This window comes from Mytilus californianus, unplaced genomic scaffold (assembly GCF_021869535.1).
Source record: "Mytilus californianus isolate M0D057914Y unplaced genomic scaffold, xbMytCali1.0.p SCAF_22, whole genome shotgun sequence".
NCBI classification, from domain to species: Eukaryota; Metazoa; Mollusca; class Bivalvia; order Mytilida; family Mytilidae; genus Mytilus; species Mytilus californianus.
Genome location: NW_026262671.1, coordinates 2,057,313 through 2,079,393, shown reverse-complemented (window position 1 = coordinate 2,079,393; position 22,081 = coordinate 2,057,313). Strand labels below are relative to the sequence as shown.

At 31.8% G+C, this 22,081-nt stretch overlaps 1 protein-coding gene across 1 annotated transcript; it reads left to right on the top strand.

Annotated features, from left to right (window-relative positions):
* The first annotated feature begins 7,259 nt into the window (after window positions 1–7,259).
* LOC127732235 (chitin synthase chs-2-like) lies at window positions 7,260–12,863 on the top strand. Its single transcript, XM_052241316.1, has 6 exons — window positions 7,260–7,346; window positions 9,067–9,265; window positions 9,932–10,126; window positions 10,790–11,196; window positions 11,668–11,832; window positions 12,729–12,863. The coding sequence occupies exons 1-6, from the start codon at window positions 7,260–7,262 to the stop codon at window positions 12,861–12,863; spliced, it is 1,188 nt and encodes a 395-aa protein (XP_052097276.1).
* Window positions 12,864–22,081: the final 9,218 nt, after the last annotated feature.

Sequence of the window (22,081 nt, the reverse complement as noted above, 5' to 3'; positions counted from 1 at the left end):
GTGTGCACTTTGTTATGCAAGATATGCGTATCTTCTACATACAACTTAAGAGTGGTGTTCAGTCAAAGCAGTTGATTTTTTCGAAACCAATTCGACGTTTAAAGAATACTTGAAACTAAGAATATAAAGATATAATTATTTGAAATCTAGCTAAATTCATCTATCCTAGCGTTTGAAAAATCATTTCATGTTTAGAAACAGAAAATTGGTATAGTCAACCGGCTCAATATATTGTTTTTCTTTAGAATGGACAAGACAGAAAACAAATTTCAGGTATATGTACCTCGGCATCCAGAATTCGAAATGTATGAATTCGACTTTGAAGGTATGCATTTATTTCATTTCATTTTTACTCAATAAAAAATGTAAAACATTAATATAAGTAATTGATTGTTTATTTATTACTTGTTCATACATGTCATAGATAATTTGTTTTATACATAGTAGATGCATTTGGGTCTTCTGTTTCAGTTTTCTGTCATTCGGTTGTACTTTTATTAACTTATATCACATATCTCATTTGATTCATGTCAATACAAAGATTAACAAAGGATACTGTGGATTCATTATTATTCATTGGATACCATTGTTTTGTGGATTTCGTGGGTAAAGGTGAACCACGAAATTATATGTTCCATGAATGACAAATTTCCTATAGGCTTGTATGCAAATTTCGGCAAAACATCGAAATTAAATATCCACGAACAAGTAAGTTTTCATTGATCCAGGAAAATTGGTATCCACGAAAATAAATGATAAGTTGGGTTTTATTTCTTATGAGTGTTTTACTCTATTCAACCACGAACTGTTAGATTTTAAACATCGAGTTAAGACGAGTTTATAGAATAAAATCAGAAATTATGCAATCAATTTAACAGTGATCTGAAGCCAAAGTTGTACTAAAATCAAATCATCATTGTGTGTGTGAAATATAGAAAAAAAACATGAATAAATACAATATCGACATTTTCAACAACATAAAGTGTAAAGTGTCTTCATACCTGACATATTTATTCCGTGATTTTGTATACGATTATTAAGTCAAATAAGTGACTTATAGGTCCAATGGACCGGGTAGAACATTGCTTATACAAACTCTCAAATTGCGTAATGTTTATTGATTTATGTTCACAAGTCACTATAATAAACTAACTGCTTTCTTACATACAAAACTATGAATGTCTGTTTTATGTTGATAATTTTCAAGAGTAATATCACATGGTCTTTTTCAGTTTTTAGTCGATTCCTTACATTAAGACGGTTGAAGATGTTAGGCGAGATACAGCATGTATAAAATAAGCCGAAATATAACTATATCTACGCTGAAACAACACCTAACTATTTTGTCAATGAGAGCTAACATGTTAAATTCTTACGTAATATCGTATTTCTTTTTGCAGTAAATTTATTCTTTGACGACGCTGTAATTCGATCAGATAGCTCAACTTTAACTGTCAACAACTATGTTAACATTTTTTTAGAATGTATTAAAAAAGTAGAAAGGTAGGCAGATAATAGATAGTTTTTATCATGAATCAAAATATCTAATTGTCATTGCAGAAACCAAACTAATTATCCAGCAATATCGGTTGTCCCTTTGTCTATATAACTCTATTCAGCTCTTAATAAAAGTGCACATCACTGCGTTGGGACGACAAGTTGGTTTACTTCGCCTTATCAACTTTCAGCCGAACATATCAGCAACGTCATAAGGTATGAACCGACCTTATTAAGCCCGATCCCAACTTATCAAGTCACCTACCGGTTTGCCGATAAAACCATAAGGACACCAGTTTCTCCCATGCAAAATACGCAAATACAACCAAATAAATCGTTTATTTGGTTGTCTGCATATTCATATGGTGAAATATCAATATGCAGACAACCTGATGTAGATTTTATAGTTTGGTGGATAATCGATTTCTTGGTTTTACCAATATCTGGTTATCAACCTGAAACAAAACATACGTTCTTCTTCTTCTGAACATTTAAGGTATACGATACAGTAGAGATCCCTCGTTAATATTGTTTTTTGAAATAATGATGAAAGGTTTTTGAAATATGCAAAGAAAATATACCTTCATGACATACTTTTTTGAGATATTTTGGTTCAAAAGAGGTAGGGCCAATTTCCCCTGAAATTTTTTCACAGAAGGGCCAATTTCAAAAAATGCTGAAAGAATAAAATTTACGATAAAAACATGAAATAAAAATGTTTTTTGGTCAAAATCTCGATTTTTATGTATTATGTTATGTCTGGAAAATAGTTAATTTAACCTCCAAAAAAGGATGAAAGTCAAATATGCGGAATTTACCGTGTTTTTAGGTTGGAAAAACAGGGAATCTCCCTAGAAGGACACTTCAAACCAAAACAAAGTTATGTTTTTTGTTGTTGTTGTAATTTATACAACTTTTCCCTTCAAAAATGAAATTGGTTAAGTGTGTCCTTAATACCTAAAAACAACTTCTTTTAATAAAAAGTGGAACATCACTAAATTTTACCTATATAGCTGTTTAATATCAATTATGTTTTCAAGAGTCGCTGTGGCTCCATCGATAGCGCTTAAAACTGTAAATAATGGATTGTTTTTAAGATGGGGTTGAAATCTCACGCTAATTTTTCTCATTTTTTATGTTCAAATATTAAAGTGTTATGTTTCTTTCACTTTTTTCGGATGTTTGTTTAAATCAAAGGGTCACACTGAAGTAGGTGCTTGTACATAACCAATAACACGAGAATTGATTATATAGCAATATAGCCCAAATGTTGTTTGTGTTATACACATAACGAAAAAAGGCCATAGCAGAAAAATTTCAAAACAAAACAAAAAAAAGTTTTCTAAATCTTGAACAAGAACGTTTTAGAAAATGGTATGATATGTAACAAATGCAGACAGTAATTTTATCGCCAATCAACCAACTGTGTAGATACTAGTATTGGCATTGTTACATTGTACCACCGTCTCTACACCGGAACCTAAGTCATCAGAAAATGAAACAACACCACAGAAAAAATCAATTACACTACCAATCGTGACTGTAGGTAAAACATCAAGAAAGTGTTGAATCTGTATCACAACAAAAGGTCGATCCATTTGGTACAATGCCATGCAGAAAAGACCAGATTACATGTGTTTGTTACGCAAGCCGTTCTAGTTCCAACTGATGTAAGCTGTTGTCCGGTTCATATAGATGGTAAATCTTAAAAGCCGGAACAGTGTTTAGATATAGATACATCCAAATTGAGGAAAAGAACATCCCAGTCAAATGCGTCCGATATTTTTTGGCTTATTGGCATGAAAACAGAGACCGATCTTGAATCAGATTAGCTGATTTATATCAGATAATTAGATTATTAAATGTTTCTTGCATTCATATTAAACCCTCTTTTTGGGCGCCACTTAGGGGCATTCAGTTTTTCTGTCTGTGCGTCCGTTCGTTTGTTTGTCCGTCCGTCCGTCCCTTCGTTTGTTAGTATGTCCCATTTCAGGTTAAAGTTTTTGGTCAAGGTAGTTTTTGATGAAGTGGAAGTCCAACCAACTTGAAACTTAGTACACATGATCCCTATGATATGATCTTTCTCATTTTAATGCTAAATTACAGTTTTTACCCAAATTCCACGGTTCACTGAACATAGAAGATGATAGTACAAGTGGGGCATCCGTGTACTATGGACACATTAATATTTTGTTAGTTTTGAGTTAAACGAAGCTGTGAAATACATGTACGCTACAAATCACCTACCAACATAAACACGCTAACTGAAGCACCATGTTTTTTTTTAATACAAAACTATTTTTGAATATCTATTAGTTGATAATTCATATTTTAATGCTCCTCAGCGGCACTTACAAACAAAATCAATATTGGTTTTGATAAACAAAAAAATTAGGATACCTGTTCAAGGTATGAAGATAGATGATGTGACGTGTTTTGATATACTATAATTAGCATCTATCGGGCTATTTAAAAACATGATTTACCTAGCTAATCAAATGAAAAAAACTCACGGGAAAATGGCCCTACCTCTTTGCATATTGAAAGGCAAAATCCTAAAATACACGATAAAGGACTGTTAACATGGTTAAGGAAAGTAGCTTTACTTTTGAAAAAAAAAACGGTTTTAACATAACCAGAGCACCTGAGATCATCCCCAGTTTTTTGTAGGGGTTCGTGTTGCTTAGTCTTTAGTTTTCTATGTTGTGTCTTGTATACTATTATTTGTCTGCTTGTCTTTTTTATTTTAGCCATGGCGTTGCCAGTTTATTTTCGATCTATGAGTTTGACTGTTCCTCTGGTATCGTTCGCCCCTCTTTTGAAAACTATTAATTTGTTCCAAGGCAATAACATGCTGTTACAAATAAGTTTAAGTTTACACGCAATAATTAAATGCTGAGTTTGTATTTTTATAAGTGAAATAAAAAAAAATGCAATATGTTTGCATCTATACAGAAAAGCAGAACATATTCTATTATTGATATTTGTTTTTTTTTTTTTTTTTTATTTAAGAATTTTTCGTCAAACCATACTGTTTGATTGCAAAAGGAAAACATAAGGGTTCCATGTGCATGTTTTATTTCAATAAAAGCCCTAAACCTTTACTTTTCTAAAGGCAATACGTCCTGTATGCAAATATTGCGCTAATAAACGTTGACAAAAATTTTAAATCTAAACAACGTCGTGAAATCATTACTGCCGTACGCGACAACGCTGCAAAGTTCAGTGGTATTATGATAGTTTCCTACGTAGAATACTGACTATGTCCTACGAATATAAAAGTATTATAAAACTCGCAAACCAAAAGCCGGGAATCAGTCGACATTAATCATCAAAATTTATAAAACTTGTAACTCAATAATAGCATGTAATATTTGCCAATTTAATACCTTTATGAAATATTACGAAACTTGGACAGACAATTCCTCATAATCAATACATATCATCTTTTAAAAAAGTATTATAGTAACTGAAATTACTTTGAGAATTAAAAGGAAACAAAACCGATACAGCTGATTAAAAAATCAATTTGAATCTTTCTCATATCTTAGTCCCATAATTCATGTAAACAAACCATTGAACATAGTTTTAAATGTTCGAAATTGCAGCATTTCTTAGCAGGTCCTTTTTTCAAATTCCCACAAATTGATTTATGACGTCGGTGACTTTTCCGCAAATATGACTACATCTAAAGCGACGTTGCACAATGTTAATGTTCCTATAAGATACATCGCGAAATACATGTAAGAACGTTCTTATAAACAAAATCGCAAAAACAATACGCAGTTTTAAAAACGTTATTATCTGCTCCTGCTACTGTTTCATATGTCCTTATACTCATGAAATCCGCAATGAATTTTTTCCACGAATACTTATAAAGTCACTGTAACATTAGAATTGGTTTATCACTATGAACTGTGTTTTTGATAAAAAAAAACGGACAGAGAAGATAACCAAAATGTCACCAAACACTACATACTGAAAATCCTAATTCCCACAAAACTCTCTATATTAAACAAAGTGCTTCAAAGGCGGTCAGCAGGATCTACTCATGTGGTGAAACCCTTCAAGTAACCTGTTAAAAACGTTAAAAAGCCTTAGTAAGTCACATTCAGGTATGGTTAAACAAACATGGCATCTCGTCTCGTCCTGAAATTGTATATCAATTTACCGCTGGAAGTAAAACAGCCATCCGCTATCAGCATCATCATTGATCTTGATGAAGGAACATAATTTCGTTTAAACAGTAAAATAAAATAATATATCGAACTCTCAGGGAAATAAAAAAAATCCAGAAAGTCCCTTATTTTTAGAACTTTAGAATTTATTATAAAAACTCATACTCAGTAACTGTTCTAATAGAGCATCAAATATACATGATACATGGTTATAACAGATGACAGAATTAAAGAGTTGAAGAGGGGCAAAATGTACCAGAGGGACATTCAAACTCATAAATCGAAAATAAGCTGACAACGCCATGGCAAATAATAGAACACACGACACAACATAGAAAACTAAAGACTAAGCAACATGAACCCACCAGGTGCTCCAAAAGGTTATACAGATCCTGCTCCACATGTGGTACCCGTCGTGTTGCTCATGTTATTACAAACCCTGTAAATAGTGTGTAGGTTGTCTTAGTAAAAAGGGAACAGATTGTTATTAAGTTGAAACGGATATTCCATAATGATCAACCAACTCGTGATGGCGTCCATAAACGTTACTAATGGATGATTTCAACTTCACCATGTGGAACTCTTGGTTTAATAGCTTCCGTGTGAGCAGCAACCCTCTATCAAAGAAATCATGATAGGAAAAACAAGCCCGGGAATATTGTTTTAATTTGGAAATATACACTCCGTATGCAGCCACCGCTTAAATGTTGTTACATAAAAATGGAAAGTTCACAATTTGGAATTAAAATCATCTTTTTTGTCATAACGTTTTGTTTTCAACCGACTCTCATTTTCAATTTCTAGATGTAAGTCAAGATTTAAGGCAGACTTAACTGTATCTGAAATATCCTTTATATGTACTGTATAGAACTATAAAAGGTTCAGTTATTATATAAAGCATATATAAATAAAGTATAAAATTGAGAATGGAAATGGAGAATATATAAAAGGGACAACAACCCGACAAAAGAGCAGACAACAGTTGAAGGCCACCAATTGGTCTTCAGAGCAGCGAGAAAATCCCGCATCCGGAGGTGGTCCTCAGCTGGCCCCTTAATAAAATTGTGTACTAGTTCACAAAGTTACTATAAATAATCGCAGTACTGTGGATATTTTATAACGTATATTTTCAAAAGGTAATAAGCACGTTCATACGTCAACTATTTATGTTTTGAGTGCACTTGATTCGGTTATTGTACGTCACCACTATATGTAAACATACTATTGTTTTTTAGGAATGTATAAATAATTATGTTATCAGATCATTAAGTAAGGTTAATTTTTCCTCATATCAAATGGCAAAAATCAAACATTAAAACAAATCAAACGGATGAAAAACAATTGGTATGTTCTTGACTCGGTGAAAGTATTTCCTTATGCAGAAATATAGGTTTTAAAGCTAACTGAACCTATCACTTGTATTACAGTCGCATACTATTACATTGAAAACAGTGTGTTTACAGAACAAACCGACATACATGTAATAGTTAAACATAATTTAATATTTTGCTTACATTGTGAAGTGTTTACAATGGGAAGAGGATAGGAACTAATCAGTTCTTGCTTACTCCATATGGTGGACAAATGCATTTGGTTTTGCCAGGAAAAACGAAACTTGTTCTTCACCTGAAAGACAGTAAAAAGATTCGGAAGAAAAAACGTTGGAGTCAGGTATACTTTACCTATCATCACAATATTTAGGAGGCCTTTTCAATTTTTATTATGATACAGGGGTTCAAATTCCGTTTAGGGAAGAACACATTTTTAATGTAAAATTGCAGATCTAACATTATTTGACTATATTTAAAACGAAGAATAAATAAATAACCATGATTAACTACATGTTATCCGATACGGAACGCCTGTCGTTAAGTTGTCACATATTTATACAGTTTCCTCAAATTTAAATTCAGTTCAACAGCAGTTTGTTAAACCTTTAATTACAATAATTGCAAATATTCGTACTTACCAATTTGCGTATTAATGAACAATTTTCCATCTGTAAAATCCTTTAAACGTGTAAGGAAGGAACAATTCTTCTCTCGATTTATAACATAGAGATAGTAGTAACAGAACTCCACTTTAACGCATCATTTAAATTTCGACAAAATTAATGTAACGTTATGTAAGATAAAGGCAACAGTAGTGCACCGGTGTTCATAAGTCATAAATCGATCTAGAAAAAAAAATCCTAGTATGTACTAATATGGATTCATTATTATTCGTTGGATACCAATTTTCGAGGATTTTGTTGGTACAGGGAAAACACGAACTTACAAGTTCAACGAATTGCAAATCTGCTGTACGATTAACTGTATGGTTGATTGAACCTGGTTAAAATGTATGCTAAACCTCCCGCTTCATGACAATGTAAAAAATTAATATGTATACTGCTAAAATAAAAGGGAATTAGGTTTTCATGTCTATTTTACCTCTTACATTATCATTTTTCCATAGTGTATAATATCTTGAAAAAGGAGTGTGGGTGCTATTGTATTATATCAAGATTTATGTTGTATGGTACAGGAAAGATAACTATTGTCATTACTGATTGTTGAAAAAATACTTGCTTTTCCACGGGAAAAATGTTATAAACCCATTACATTGATACGATAGACGAAATATTACAAAGCGAAATTCAAACTAAAACATCGGAGAAAACAAACTGACCACGCAATGACTCAAACATAAAAATAAAACTAAAGACAGGACATACAATACAACATAGAAGGCTCAGCAACACGAAATGCACCAAAAACCGTTCGAGATAATTGTCGATATGGACATAGTTAATTAACTGAAAACAAACATTTATTTTTTTTTAGATATTAATAGGTTTCTACCGAAGAAATAGAACATGTAGATTAGCTGCATTTGAAAAAAGTACTGAATTTGGGGACCACGATTTCCCTCAACATGTACATATATGGTCGATTTAAATTGTTCGATTCGAGCATTACAGATGAGTCATTTGTAAACGAAGCACACGTCAACATATTTTTACTCTTGGTATCGATTTTGTGTGTTTTTTTTTAACTGGAAAGGTTACACAAGACTAATGTGTCCATGTCCCTGCGTGTGGATGTTTTCTCCACAGGTATTCATCAGCCCAGTAGTCACTACTTTTGTGAGAAAAAACAATGATTGAAATTACATCGTCATGGCATCTGTATTCTACTAGAGGAATCGAAATAAGTGCGTGGTTGAAACTTTTAACTTACCAAACACACTTATGTATTCCATACTTTTGTATTGGCTTGTATTTGGGTTATTTGAAGTAGATTTGTTTTTACATTTATTTCGGGAGTTAACTTGGATGTTAAACATATTTGTTTAAAAATATTGTGTGTCATCTTGCCGCATTTCATAAATATCTTCTGTACTTAAACAGGTAATGTATATGTATTACCTACTTGATTATCGTTCTAAAGAAAATTCAAGATATACAACTGAAAACACTTTTATAATGGCATTAGATGGAGATGTTGATTTTCAACCAGAGGCCGTGCCGCATCTCCTTCAAAGAATGAGGAAATATCCTGATGTAGGTGCAGCATGCGGAAGAATTCATCCAGCTGAAAAGAATTCAAGTAAGATTGTCTACTTGCAATCAACAAATGCATTACTGTAATACTTTGCAAACGGTAAAAAATTAACGGGATACAAAATTTCTATAAAAGATCTAGTTAGGAAATTATGAAATACCAGACAAATATCAATCTTTCTGATCCCGAATGATTGATATGCAATAAAATTGAAAGTAGTCATTGTACCCAATAAAACTATAAACATACACGACATAGAGGGGCAGGAAAAATAAAAACGAAATACAAGTTTGTTTTGTTTTTACTTTTCTCTATAACAGTTAAGGATTGGCACAACCCATACAAAATGTTAAAAATGAGTTTTAACGGTAACGATTATTTTTTGTCTTTTTTATTTGAAAATGTTGATCTTGCTAACATGAACGCTATAACAAATCTGTTTTACAGAAAAACACGGATATTTTACTTTTGATCCTGTCACAATTGCATTTCGTTTTTCTCTATCGCTGTATATCAACAAATTGCAAATGAATCAAACACGTCACGATTAATACAAGGTTAACATAGAACACATTACAGTCAGCTCTTAGTTTCATATAAAGTGTTCTGTTGACTTTTGTTCGTCTTTTCACCTTTGTTATATTGAAGTCATATGTTCTGTTATTATATTAGAACTCTTTTCAATCTGTTTGAAATATTGGGTGTATGCAGGTCCAATAGTGTGGTACCAGAAATTCGAATATGCTGTCAGTCATTGGTTACAAAAATCAACAGAACATGTTATTGGATGTGTGTTGTGCAGTCCAGGATGCTTTAGTTTATTCAGAGGGTCTGCTTTGAAACTAATACTAGAGGACTACTCTAAACAGCCAAAGGAAGCACTAGATGTAATTCAGTATGATCAAGGTAATAATGTATTAAAGAAACATTATCTTATAATACACTATACTTAATACCATCCAAGTAAACTATCACATACGGGAATCGATTTTAAAAATATTACATAGTAGTACATGCATCATGTGCATACTCTTTTACATTGGTCCATGATTCTTTACTTGCATACATGAACCTTTCTTCGTACAAGAGTGTACAACATTTTAAGTCTAAACAATTCATCTCAAAACTCGTTATTCTGACCTTACTGAAAGATGGCACGTTGTTGTAATCGACGTTTAAATTATTCTGTTTGATGAAGGGACGAATGATACTTCTTTTAAAACATTATGATTCAAACAAAATATTGGAAAAGTTTTCAAATAATAATGTTGTTTTAACAACCACATATGTCTGACAGAAACTTTTCATTGAAATGGGTTCTTGTTTTAGCATCAATTGTTCAAATCTCATCAATAGTACAGAAGCTGACCAATTGGCGGTTTGAATTATTTGTGGAAATTATACTTAGTTCGTTGATTCAGTGTGAAATATGAACATTAATTGGTATATACATACGAAAGATGTCGACTAAACTAGAGTGAAACGTAAAATTATATAAACACATCACTTCTTTTACCAGTGATCGAGCTCTATTTTGTTCATGATACTGATACTTATGAATTATTTTAGGTGAAGACCGATGGCTTTGTACTTTGCTTTTGAAAGCAGGAAAAAGAATAGAATATTGTGCAGAATCTGATGCAAAAACGTTTGTTCCGGAAACGTTTGAAGAATTCTTTAAACAAAGGCGTCGTTGGATACCTTCAACTTTAGCAAATATATTCTACCTAATTATGCACATGAGAGCTGTCTGTAAAAAAAACAGTAAAATAACACGGCTGTACATAATTTACCAATTTCTCTACTGTATGTCGTCTCTCCTCACACCCGGTACTATTATAATGATGATGTATGGTGCCCTGGTCCTCGTATTAGGGCATAATGGTGAAGGAATAACAGGCTTCGTTTTACTATTTGTAATTCTACTTCCAGTAACAGTATTTATCTGTATTTCTCTTTTTAAGAAAGACATTCAGGTGAGTTTTATGAGAGTACCTGTGACGGGTTTAATCGTACTTTATTTGGTCTTCCTAATTATTTTTAGGGCGTCACTGATGAATCTTTTGCAGACGAACCGCGCGTCGGCGCAAATACAACATTTGTATTCTGGTATGAGTTTATTTATATATAATGAATGTACTGCTTGAATAGACTGACGAGTTCTGAAAGATTGGAAACAATATGTTTTTGTTCAAGAAATCTGATTGTTGTTCTGTGAACTATCAACATAATCAAGCACGTTTAGATTATCAGCAGTCTTTTCTAGATTTCGTGAATATTCATTTTCATTTGAAACATGTGAAATATACATTGGAAAGCTTTAAGTAAAAAATGAATACAATATTCCATCTAACATGTCTTATCATTACTAATATATGTACACAATTATATTTCAGAATATGCTGCAATATAATAAATTATCAAAATTTAACATTTTTCTGTTTCAGATGCTGTGTGCTCAAATTGTATCGTTCATTCTTTTTGTGTTGATGGTTTTAGTTATTGCTGGAGTAATTCGTTCAGCTGTTGAAGAAACCTTGTGCTCAACGTCCATTATATTTGTTTGCTTTATAGCGGGGATATTTGTACTAGCTACGATATTACATCCTAAGGTAAGATCATTTTTGGAATATTCAATAAAATTATCAACACGTAGATCAAGGGTCTTAATAAAAATCAATATAATAAATAATTCAGTAATTTGCCTTTATATAGTAAATATTATGATTTTTCTAACAAATGTTAGTCAGCATGGGCACATGAGTTATTCTTACTTTTAGGTTACAACTCGTGTTTAATTATAAAATTTGGTATACATTATACATTAACATTTGTTTTGAGTGTAGAGGAAACCATAGAATTTAAACATTCAATATGATATCATTCGTATAAAATTTTAGAACAGTGATCAATACAAATGTTTAGCTAAATACTTTAAGACATAATTGTGACTTAAATAATCAGGGAAAAAGTAAAATCACAAAAATACCGAACGCCGAGAAAAAATTCATAACAGAAAGTTCCTAACCAAATGGCAAAATCAAAAGCTTAAACACATCAATGGATAACAACTGTCATATTGCCTGACTTGGTGCAGGCATTTTCTTATGTAAAAAATGGTGGGTTTAACCTGGTTTTATAGGTAGCTAAACCTCTCAGTTGTATGACAGTCGCATGACATACAATAACTAAGTATATTAACATCTGATTTGGTGAAACCAACGAACATTTGAAAATAATATTCTTGTTAATAGGTCAAGTTTCATTTACTTCACATAACGTCCTTATTAAGAGTAGACATTAATAACAAAAATTTCACAATAGTTATCAAAGGTACAAGGCGTATAATTTAATACGCCAGATGCGCGTTTTGTCTACATAAGACTCATCAATGACACTCAAATCAAAATAATTATAAAGCCAAACAAGTACGTACCTAATAGACTTTCAATCATGATGTTTACGTTTAAACTTATTGATAACTCTCTACCTTTTTCATATGCTTTAGGAATGTCACTGTGTTAAACATAGTTTACTGTACTTTCTTGCTATTCCCTGTACATCTATCGTTCTGTTCTTGTACTCCATCGCAAACATGGATGACGTTAACTGGGGAACCAGAGAAAAAGAGAAATCAAGGTAATTCCCGTCATATTTATATATAATATATGTAAATTTATTAAGGAATATATAACTGAGTCGTAGATGATTTATGGACAGTTTTTTTTTAATGTACAGTATATCCAAGATGACAATTTGGAACTAAATTTACTTTTCTATCCGATTATCACCTAAATGAAACCTATATTTTCCTTAAGTAACACTACATCAATAAGACTAGCACATTTAAAGAAAAAAAAAACATTTTATTACTAGATCACCTTGGGTATTTCAAAGAAAAGAAGTAGTCAAACACATTCGTCCGTGTCATTCATCCGAGCCACGTATATGTTTCGACCAGGAAACCTTCAATTTTACAAATTAAATAATTGAGCACTAATAGTATATTTTCAATAGATAACATTGAGCGATAGTTTAGCTTGATATTATTGTTAAGCGTTGTGTAATTAACAAAGAAATATATTCCTAAATTTCAATTAATTGCCACATAAGTTGCACTATTAGTATTAAGTTAGACTATTTACCGGATTTGTAATAACATAAGCAACACGACGGGTGCCACATGTGGAGCAGGATCTGCTTACCCTTCCGGAGCACCTGAGATCACCCCCAGTTTTTGGTGGGGTTCGTGTTGCTTAGTCTTTAGTTTTCTATGTTGTATCATCTGTACTATTATGTGTCTGTTTGTCTTTTTATTTTTGGCATTGGCGTTGTCAGTTTGTTTCCGATCTATGAGTTTGACTGTCCCACTGGTATCTTTCGTCCCTCTTTTGCAGCCATAAAACACGGATTTAAATTAAGTTAAAGGGTAAATAGGATGAATGATAAATGTTATTTGAATACATAAACACAAGTACATTTAGTGTATTAGATAGCTGGAATACAAAAATGCCGTTTGCATTTGTATTGACCAATCGGATAGAATAACAATGCTATCAATAAAACATTTACATGTTACAACCATGTTAACCATGCTTATATATAATCAACTAAGATCCAAAGCTAACCACAGGAAACAGTCTAGATATGCAAATGCTTCGGAAAAATCCACTGGGTCTTTACTAAACACGCATAAGGAATGTTTATTTGAAGAAAAAAATCCACAGAAGTAAAGTATCTATACTTGATATCTAACAGCATTATGTTTTATTCTTTTAAACACATAAAAAGAAAATTAAATATCAAAAATATGTAAATAAAGTTAAAACAAAAAGCATGATAAGGCATATAAACAACGCACATTAGCAAACACGAAAGACAAAATTGCAAACATTGATTATAGCAAATTAACACAATTACGTGATTTACAAGTACCGAGCCACGTCAAATAGCCATACCAAATAGTTATATAAGGTACCAGGCTTATAATTTGACACGCCAGACGCGCGTTTCGTCTACATAAGACTCATCAGTGACGTTCAGATCAAAATCGTTAGAAAGCCAAAGAAGTATAAAGTTGGAAGAGCATTGAGGACCCAAAATTCCAAAAAGATGTGCCAAATACGGCTATGCAGTTAATTTATAAACATGACCATATAATTTATATTCATGTCAACACCGAAGTGCTGACTACTTTGCTGGTGATACCCTCGGGGACGAAACGTCCACCAGCAGTGGCATCTACCCAACATAGACTAAACAGTGACAGTAAAATTTACCAAAACAAATATAAAATATTATAATACGTTATTTATGTGATAAACAAGATCAGTAACTAAAATCTATACCTCAAGACCATTGTGTATTATATATGAAGTTGATATGGAAGTATCTTTCCATGAACTTTTTAAGAAAAAGGACGAGACGTGAAACCTTGCTTTTCGTTTCCTGAACACTTCTTGACAATGAATTGGCGTTGATTCATTAAATAATTCCAATGGCGACACAACAAAAGTTCAGATTGAAAAAAAGGTCTACCAGTAGAATTGTAGATTTGCAAACAGCTGTTTAAGATCTTTGTTTTATTGTGATATTCTATTTTTTTAACAACAGTTCTGAGGGTGGAGAACCGGAAACGGGTACGTTTAATTAGGAACAACCCCATATAGCATATAACATTAAAGAGAGAGCAAAACACTGGAAAAACAAAAAAAAAGTCGGATTAAACATGATGAATTTGTTCTAATACCTTACGTAGTCTATATTCATATTGCTTTATTTACGATTATAATTGTGGAAAGAATACACACACAAGAAAATAATGTTAGAATATGTTGATTTGCGAATTTGACTTACACAGTTTATTCAAAACTATCAGCAGAAATAAGTTTTGATATTTGATGACAGATTCTTCAATACCACAGTAAAATGCTATGTTGACATACATATCCTCAAGAGTGTAACAACCTGCAACCAATACGTGTGAATGAATAAAGTCGACAGTAGTTTATCATGTTTAAATCTCTTAAATTGATTAAGGAAGAAACAGATCCAGGTAACAGACAGAAAATTGGGGAATCGCACGACCTGTTTAAAAGAAGCGACACCAGATTTCGACGATAACGTTAGCTTTGTCACTCGTAGCCAATGAATTGAAACGGAAAACAGAAACTTTGCAATGTTCAATATACAGGATAAACATTCCTTCCATGTAATTTATCAAAAATTTTACCGACAAACGCGATGTCCTTTATGTAATTAGTTTCCTTCATAACAAAAGCTTTAGTGGAACCTCAACTCCATACTCGGTCCGTCAAGTGTTTGAAAAAGGTAAAAAAAAACAAAAAAACAAACAAAAAAAAACAAAACATCGAAGCAAATTCAAAAAGGAGAGTCTCTAATCAAATGGCAAAATCAAAAGCTCAAACACATCAAACAAATGGATATCATGTGTCATATTCCTGACTTGGTACTGACATTTTTGTATGGTGAAAATAGTGGATTAAACCTGGTTTTATAGCTTGCTTAACCTCTCACTTGTATGACAGTCGCATAAAATTCCAGTATATTGACAGAGATGTGTGAACAAACGTCAAAAAGAAGGGAAAATATTTTAATTCTTTATTTAATTTTATTAATACTGAATGTTTCATTTTCAAAAGGATAAATCAAAATATAAAAACGCTATTTTCTATTAGAAAACTAATTTAAAGGTACATCAAAAGACAATGACGATACCTATCATTATATTTGTATTGAATTAAATGATTAATTTGATTAATTGAGATCTGTATGAATTTATTTTATTTTTATCAAGGAACAGAGAAAAAATGCCATAAACAGCTGCCGCATGAGGAGAAGATATTCTGGGAGGAGAAATTACGTGGATGTTTAAAGCCTATCTCGGATAACGATGATACAGAAGACTCAAAAATGAAGAACAAACTACATGATCTTCGAAACCATTCGTTAATTAGTGTACTGATCTTAAATACCTTAGCTGTTATACTTATGTTCAGCCTTGAATATACCAGTTCGATTAGCAATACCTTATCTGTCCAAATTCCATGCAAATCAAATTATATTATCATCAAACCAATATCCTTCATGTTTTCAATTGTGTTTGGAATACTACTTTGTATACAATTCATTATGATGCTATTTCATCGATGGACAACTATGTTGCACGTACTTTCAACAACTGATATATTTACAATGAAGAAAGATGCAAGCTAACCAAAACAATTGAATGCATTAAAATGACATCTGAAAATGAGGAAAAAAACGTTTATGAGAAATGTTAATTAAAAATCTCTATATGTTTAAAAGAGATTTCCCATTGATTTGTGAGACGGAGAATAAAAACTCCTTACAGAGGAATAGTTCATTATTAATATTATAACCTGTTTAATATGTTTGTATTGATCGGTTTTCTGATCAATTTGATTCCTTCAGTTTTTTACATAGTATAATCAGGATGTTTTTTTTTATTTTTATTTGAAGACATATTTTATAAATAAACAAATATTGAAATCGCATTGATAAATTTGGTTGACATATAGAGACTACAAGCATAAAACCCGTGTATACTAATAATTGGAAGACATTTTCTAGGTTTCAAATCGTTTTTACCAACCATACTATGTTTCAGTAATATCGTAGAATCAGGTGACATTCAGCATTCATTCAGACGACTCAACTCGTACAACCGAAGTTGGGGATATGGTTACGTAATCCGCGTCTTCTTTGTAGTTTACCCGGTCCGGATCAAAGCTAGATTTATTGTTGTAGATAATGTTATTCTTAGGCAGTGCTGTAGGGTTTGGAAATATAATTCCAGTAAACCTTGTAGTAAGAAGTAACTGTATAAGTACGCAGGTTTATTATTTTTCATATGCATTAATCAATAGAACAAAATCTACAACAGCAATACTAACAATAATAAATATAACAAAACTAGCAAAACATATTTGCCAATGTATTTTTTTTAAGTTATAACTTTGTCAGGTAAAACCAATGGAGATAAAAAAAAAATAACAATACGCCATTAGTTACATAAAGTTGAGATGACACAACGTTACCCAAGGTAGATTTCTTTGTTTTAAGCTTTACTGTAGTCTGTAGATTTTTCACTCAAGTCTGCAAGAATTTATATAAGATTAATAAAACAGAAGTATACATTTTAACAGATGTATATGTTGATGCGAAATAGTTACTTGGTTTAATGTCATGAAAGAACTTGATTTTAATTTTGTATTTGTATAAAGTAAAATCACAAAAATACCGAACTCTGTGGAAAATTCAAAAAGGAAAGTCCCTAACAAATGGCAAAATCAAAAGCTGAAACACATCAACGGTATGGATAACAACTGTCATATTTCTGACTTGTTACAGGCAGTTAAACTTTTAAGATATTTAAGCCGCCAACTTGATCATGAAATGAAAAATTTATAGGGTGTTATTAAACATTTTTAAACAATTCAATGACGACGCTGAAGATAGCACATGGACATTGTTCTAAATACTTTATAGAAATGCAAAGACTGAACACCATTAACACACTCTAACATATGATTGACCTAAACTTATATATTGTCACAATTGTGAAATGTCTTGCCTTGTGGTCAAAAATCACTTTTACTTAAAATTATCCCCGATTTTCCAACATATATTAAACCAGGTTTAATCCACCGTTTTCCATTTAAGAAAATGTCTATACCTATTCAGGAATTTGACAGTTGTTATCCATTCGTTTGATGTTTTTTAGCTTTTCATTTAGCCATTTGCTTATAGGGACTATGCGTTAAGAATTTTCCTCGGAGTTCGGTATATTTTTGTTATTTTACTTTTGAATATATGCAACTGAATAAAACAAGTAGGATTTAAAATATTCTCTTTCCGTCGTTTTCTCAGAAGTAGAATAACATACGCTATCGTACAGCGTTTGTATATCTCAGACAATACGTTACACTCGCACTACATAAGTTTCACGGTGCAAAATACGAATTAGTCGAACTATACGATGTGTCTGTGTCACAATTCTATTGCCATTTATCTAAATATTTACAATACAGTTGTCGGATTAGTAAAAAGTCCGATTGCGTCCTATTTCAGATAGAGACTGACTGTTGATATACATTGCAGGAGACGTTTGATAAAATCGTGTATTGAACAATGGAGCATAACTTTCGTCCAAAGAAAATCGATTTAACAACAAGTCTACTTTTTTTTTTCTTGACAGATTTTACATTGGTGACGCTTTTGCTTTATGATAAAGCAGGCTCAATCTCATTACGATAAAGGAGGGGCGAAAGATATCAAAGGGACAGTCAAATTTATAAATCGAAAATAAACTGACAACGCCACGGCTTAAAAAGAAAAAAAAAACAAACAGACAGACAGACAAATAATAGTACACAAGACACAAGATAGAAAAATACAAAGACTAAGCTACACGAACCCCACCAACAACTTGGGTAGTCTCAGGTGCTCTGGAAGGGTAAACAGATCCTGCTCCACATGTGGCACCTTTCGTGTTGCTCATGTATTACAAATCCGGTAACTAGTCTCATTCGGTAGGTCAAATTTGTAAAAACGGAAAGGGAATTGTAGTTACGACATAAGGAACATATCAGATATCATCTGTGACATGGTAGTTCCATAACGGTCAACCAACTCGTCATGGTGTCCGTAAAATTTACGAAAGGATGATTTCAGCTTTATCATTTGGAACTCTTGGTTTAATAGCTTTCTTGTGAGCAGCAACCCTCTATCAAGAAAATCATGATAGGAAAAACAAGCCCGGGAATATCGTATCAATTGGGAGATATATTCTCCGTTTGCAGGCGCTGCTGGAATGTTGCTACATAGAAATGGAAAATTCACAATTGGGAAGCTGAAATCATCTCTTTTGTCGTAAAGTTTTGTTTTCAACCGACCGTCATTGTCAATTTCTAGATGTAAGTCAAGATATGAGGCAGACTTAATTATATCAGTTGTATCCTTTATCTCTAGTTCGATGAGATAAATTCGTTTAGCATAGTCACCAAATTTTGAATTATTTAGTGAGATAAGCTGTTCTTAAATCAAATCTTAACACTCACGCTTATATCACTTAAGCTTATCAAATAGTAATTTTCTTATGAAAGCCATTTTTCGATTACTTAAACCTATTAAGAGAAATGAAATGCTGTGATTTTCAAAAAAGGTACTTTATGATGAACTATAATATTTATTGTTTAATATTTTTAAAGAAATTAAAAAAAAGTCAAACAACAAATAAAGCTTACAGCTTTTCACAAATGTATGGAAGTTCGGTGTCACAATTTCCATCGTTCCATTTATATTGAAAGTCTTTCATCATTAGAATGCAATCTTCACCTGTGGTGTTACCAAAATTGTCTGGTTGTCCTGGATACCAATCGTTTATAGTAATTATCACCTTGCTATTTATCCATATCCAAATTCCTTCGGAAACGATATCTGTCCCGCCAAGCCAGTAATCTCGAAACCAAAATTGACATGTATAATAATATTGAATGAATAATGAATAATTGATAATATTTTCTTTGGAAAGGAGTAGATTCGATAAAGCACTAAAATGGCAAATTTTTTTACCTAAAATTTCATCTTAGAATTTATTGGCCATTATCACAATAAAGTATAGCTAATACAGTGACTAGAAGGAAAACAAAATCTTTTTGTTGAAAATTTACGATCCTTCGTTTTATTCATGACGTCACAAATTGTACTCATTTTGGAATACTTATTACAAAGTGGAAATAAAATCCTAATTGTTATAGTGGTGTCATTTATAAAGCCAATAGAAATCAAAACAATGGGTCGTTTGAATAATTTGTTTTACGTATATCAATTTATCAAAGCTAATAGGTGTAATACCACCATTGATTTTTCCCTATTAGTCTTTGTTAAATTTGCACTTTTCATAAAATTGTGCAGAATTCATTTTTGTTTCAAATAAAGAAATACTTTGCATGAGTAAAGTTTTATCCTGTCCAGTACTATAGAAAAAAAATTCACATAACATTTCATTGCATATAAGAAAATAACCATCACTGGAAGTTAACCAATCAAATGTTCCCCTTTTATCAACCCGTGTACAAGCTTAAGTAACCATGTAACCTCGTTTCCAAAATATTCTATAAAAACCCCAAATAAAAAAATAATGGTGCTTTTAAATACCCAAGATATATGTTTATGACCGAGAAATGTTTTACTGCAATGAAATGTAAGAATAATTACCTAAAACTGTCAAATTCATGGGAATATATTTTTTCGACCTATTTTCGTATGCAACCGGATGTGACGTACTATGATTTGGTGGTATTACACCTAAAGAAGACTTTTTTGTTGAATAAACTGAATGTGACTTTTTTTCTTTTGTAATACTGGTTATTTCAAGCATTCCTGTCAAGTTTTGTCATAATCAGTTCAATAGTTTGAGAAAGATCTAGTATAATGTAAGACGCCATCTATAGCGATTCGAGCAAAATTTCTTCAAAAGATCCAAACCAAGCTGCATCATGATCGAATATAGTGTGGACCAATAAATGATCAAATACTTATCTTATCTGCCTACAAACAGTTGAATATGATACAAAAGATGACTTTAGGATGATAAATACCACTAATGGACCTCTTTGTCTTCCTTATAAGGTCTGTTTTGGTCCATTTATACCTCTCATTTCCTCAAAATTTCAACTTTTTAGGCCAATAAATAAAAATTTTGGGGTAACTTTCACTCATTTATGATAGAAATGTTATAATAAATGAGTAATTGAAGTATTCAAGCTGAATGAACTATCGATATAAAAGTTTACAGTCTCTAAGGAGGTTTCAATAAGTCCTTACGTAAAACTTAAATTTACGCCGCGTTCTTGAGAGGTACATAAAAAGCTTCTCTTCTAGTGATTAATTTGTTGTTACTGCTTTAAAAATAATTTCATTTACTTATAACTATATATTTATTAAAGTATTTCCTAGGAAAAATGTTCTATTATAGCAGAATATAAGAAATAAGGAGAAATAGCTCCCCAAAACACTAGGTATGGCTTGTTCTGTCAACTAATATTCATGGTAGAGTCCTATTTCAAGGAAATTTTCTCATAAAATGTGTTTTGGAGAGTCAATCCACTCAGAATATTTCATTTTTTTGTAATATTTCACTTATATAGCAAGAAATTTTAACACATGAGAGTACTCACAAGGTCAAAGTCGCATGTACAGCTTCCAATATTAGGTGTAATACCACCATTGATTTTCCCCTATTAGTTTTTGTTAAATTTTGCACTTTTCAAAAAATTGTGCAGATTTTATCTTTGTTTCAAATAAAGAAATACTTGGCATGAGTAGAGTTTATCCTGTCCAGTACTATAGAAAAAATTTCACATAACATATCAATGCATATAAGAAAATAACCATCACTGGAAGTTAACCAATCAAATTTACCCCTTTTTTTAATCTGTGTACATGCTTTAGTAACCATGCAACCTCAAGTTTCCAAAATATTCTATAGAAACCCCAAAAAAGTAAATAATGGTGCTTTTAAATACCCAAGATATATGTTTATGACCCGGAAACGTTTTACTGCAATGAAATGAAGGATTAATGACCTACAACTGTCAAATTCATGGGAATATATTTTTTCGACCTATTTTCGTATGCAACCGGATGCGACGTACTATGATTTGGTGGTATTACACCTAATAGAAAGTTGAGCATGCCTATAAAGGTTTGTCTAAGACAATTAACCACGTCTTTGTTCTAATATCAATAAATATAATTATACTGATTAAAATTCTGTTCTCAAACACAAAAATCTATTTATTATTTATAACTATA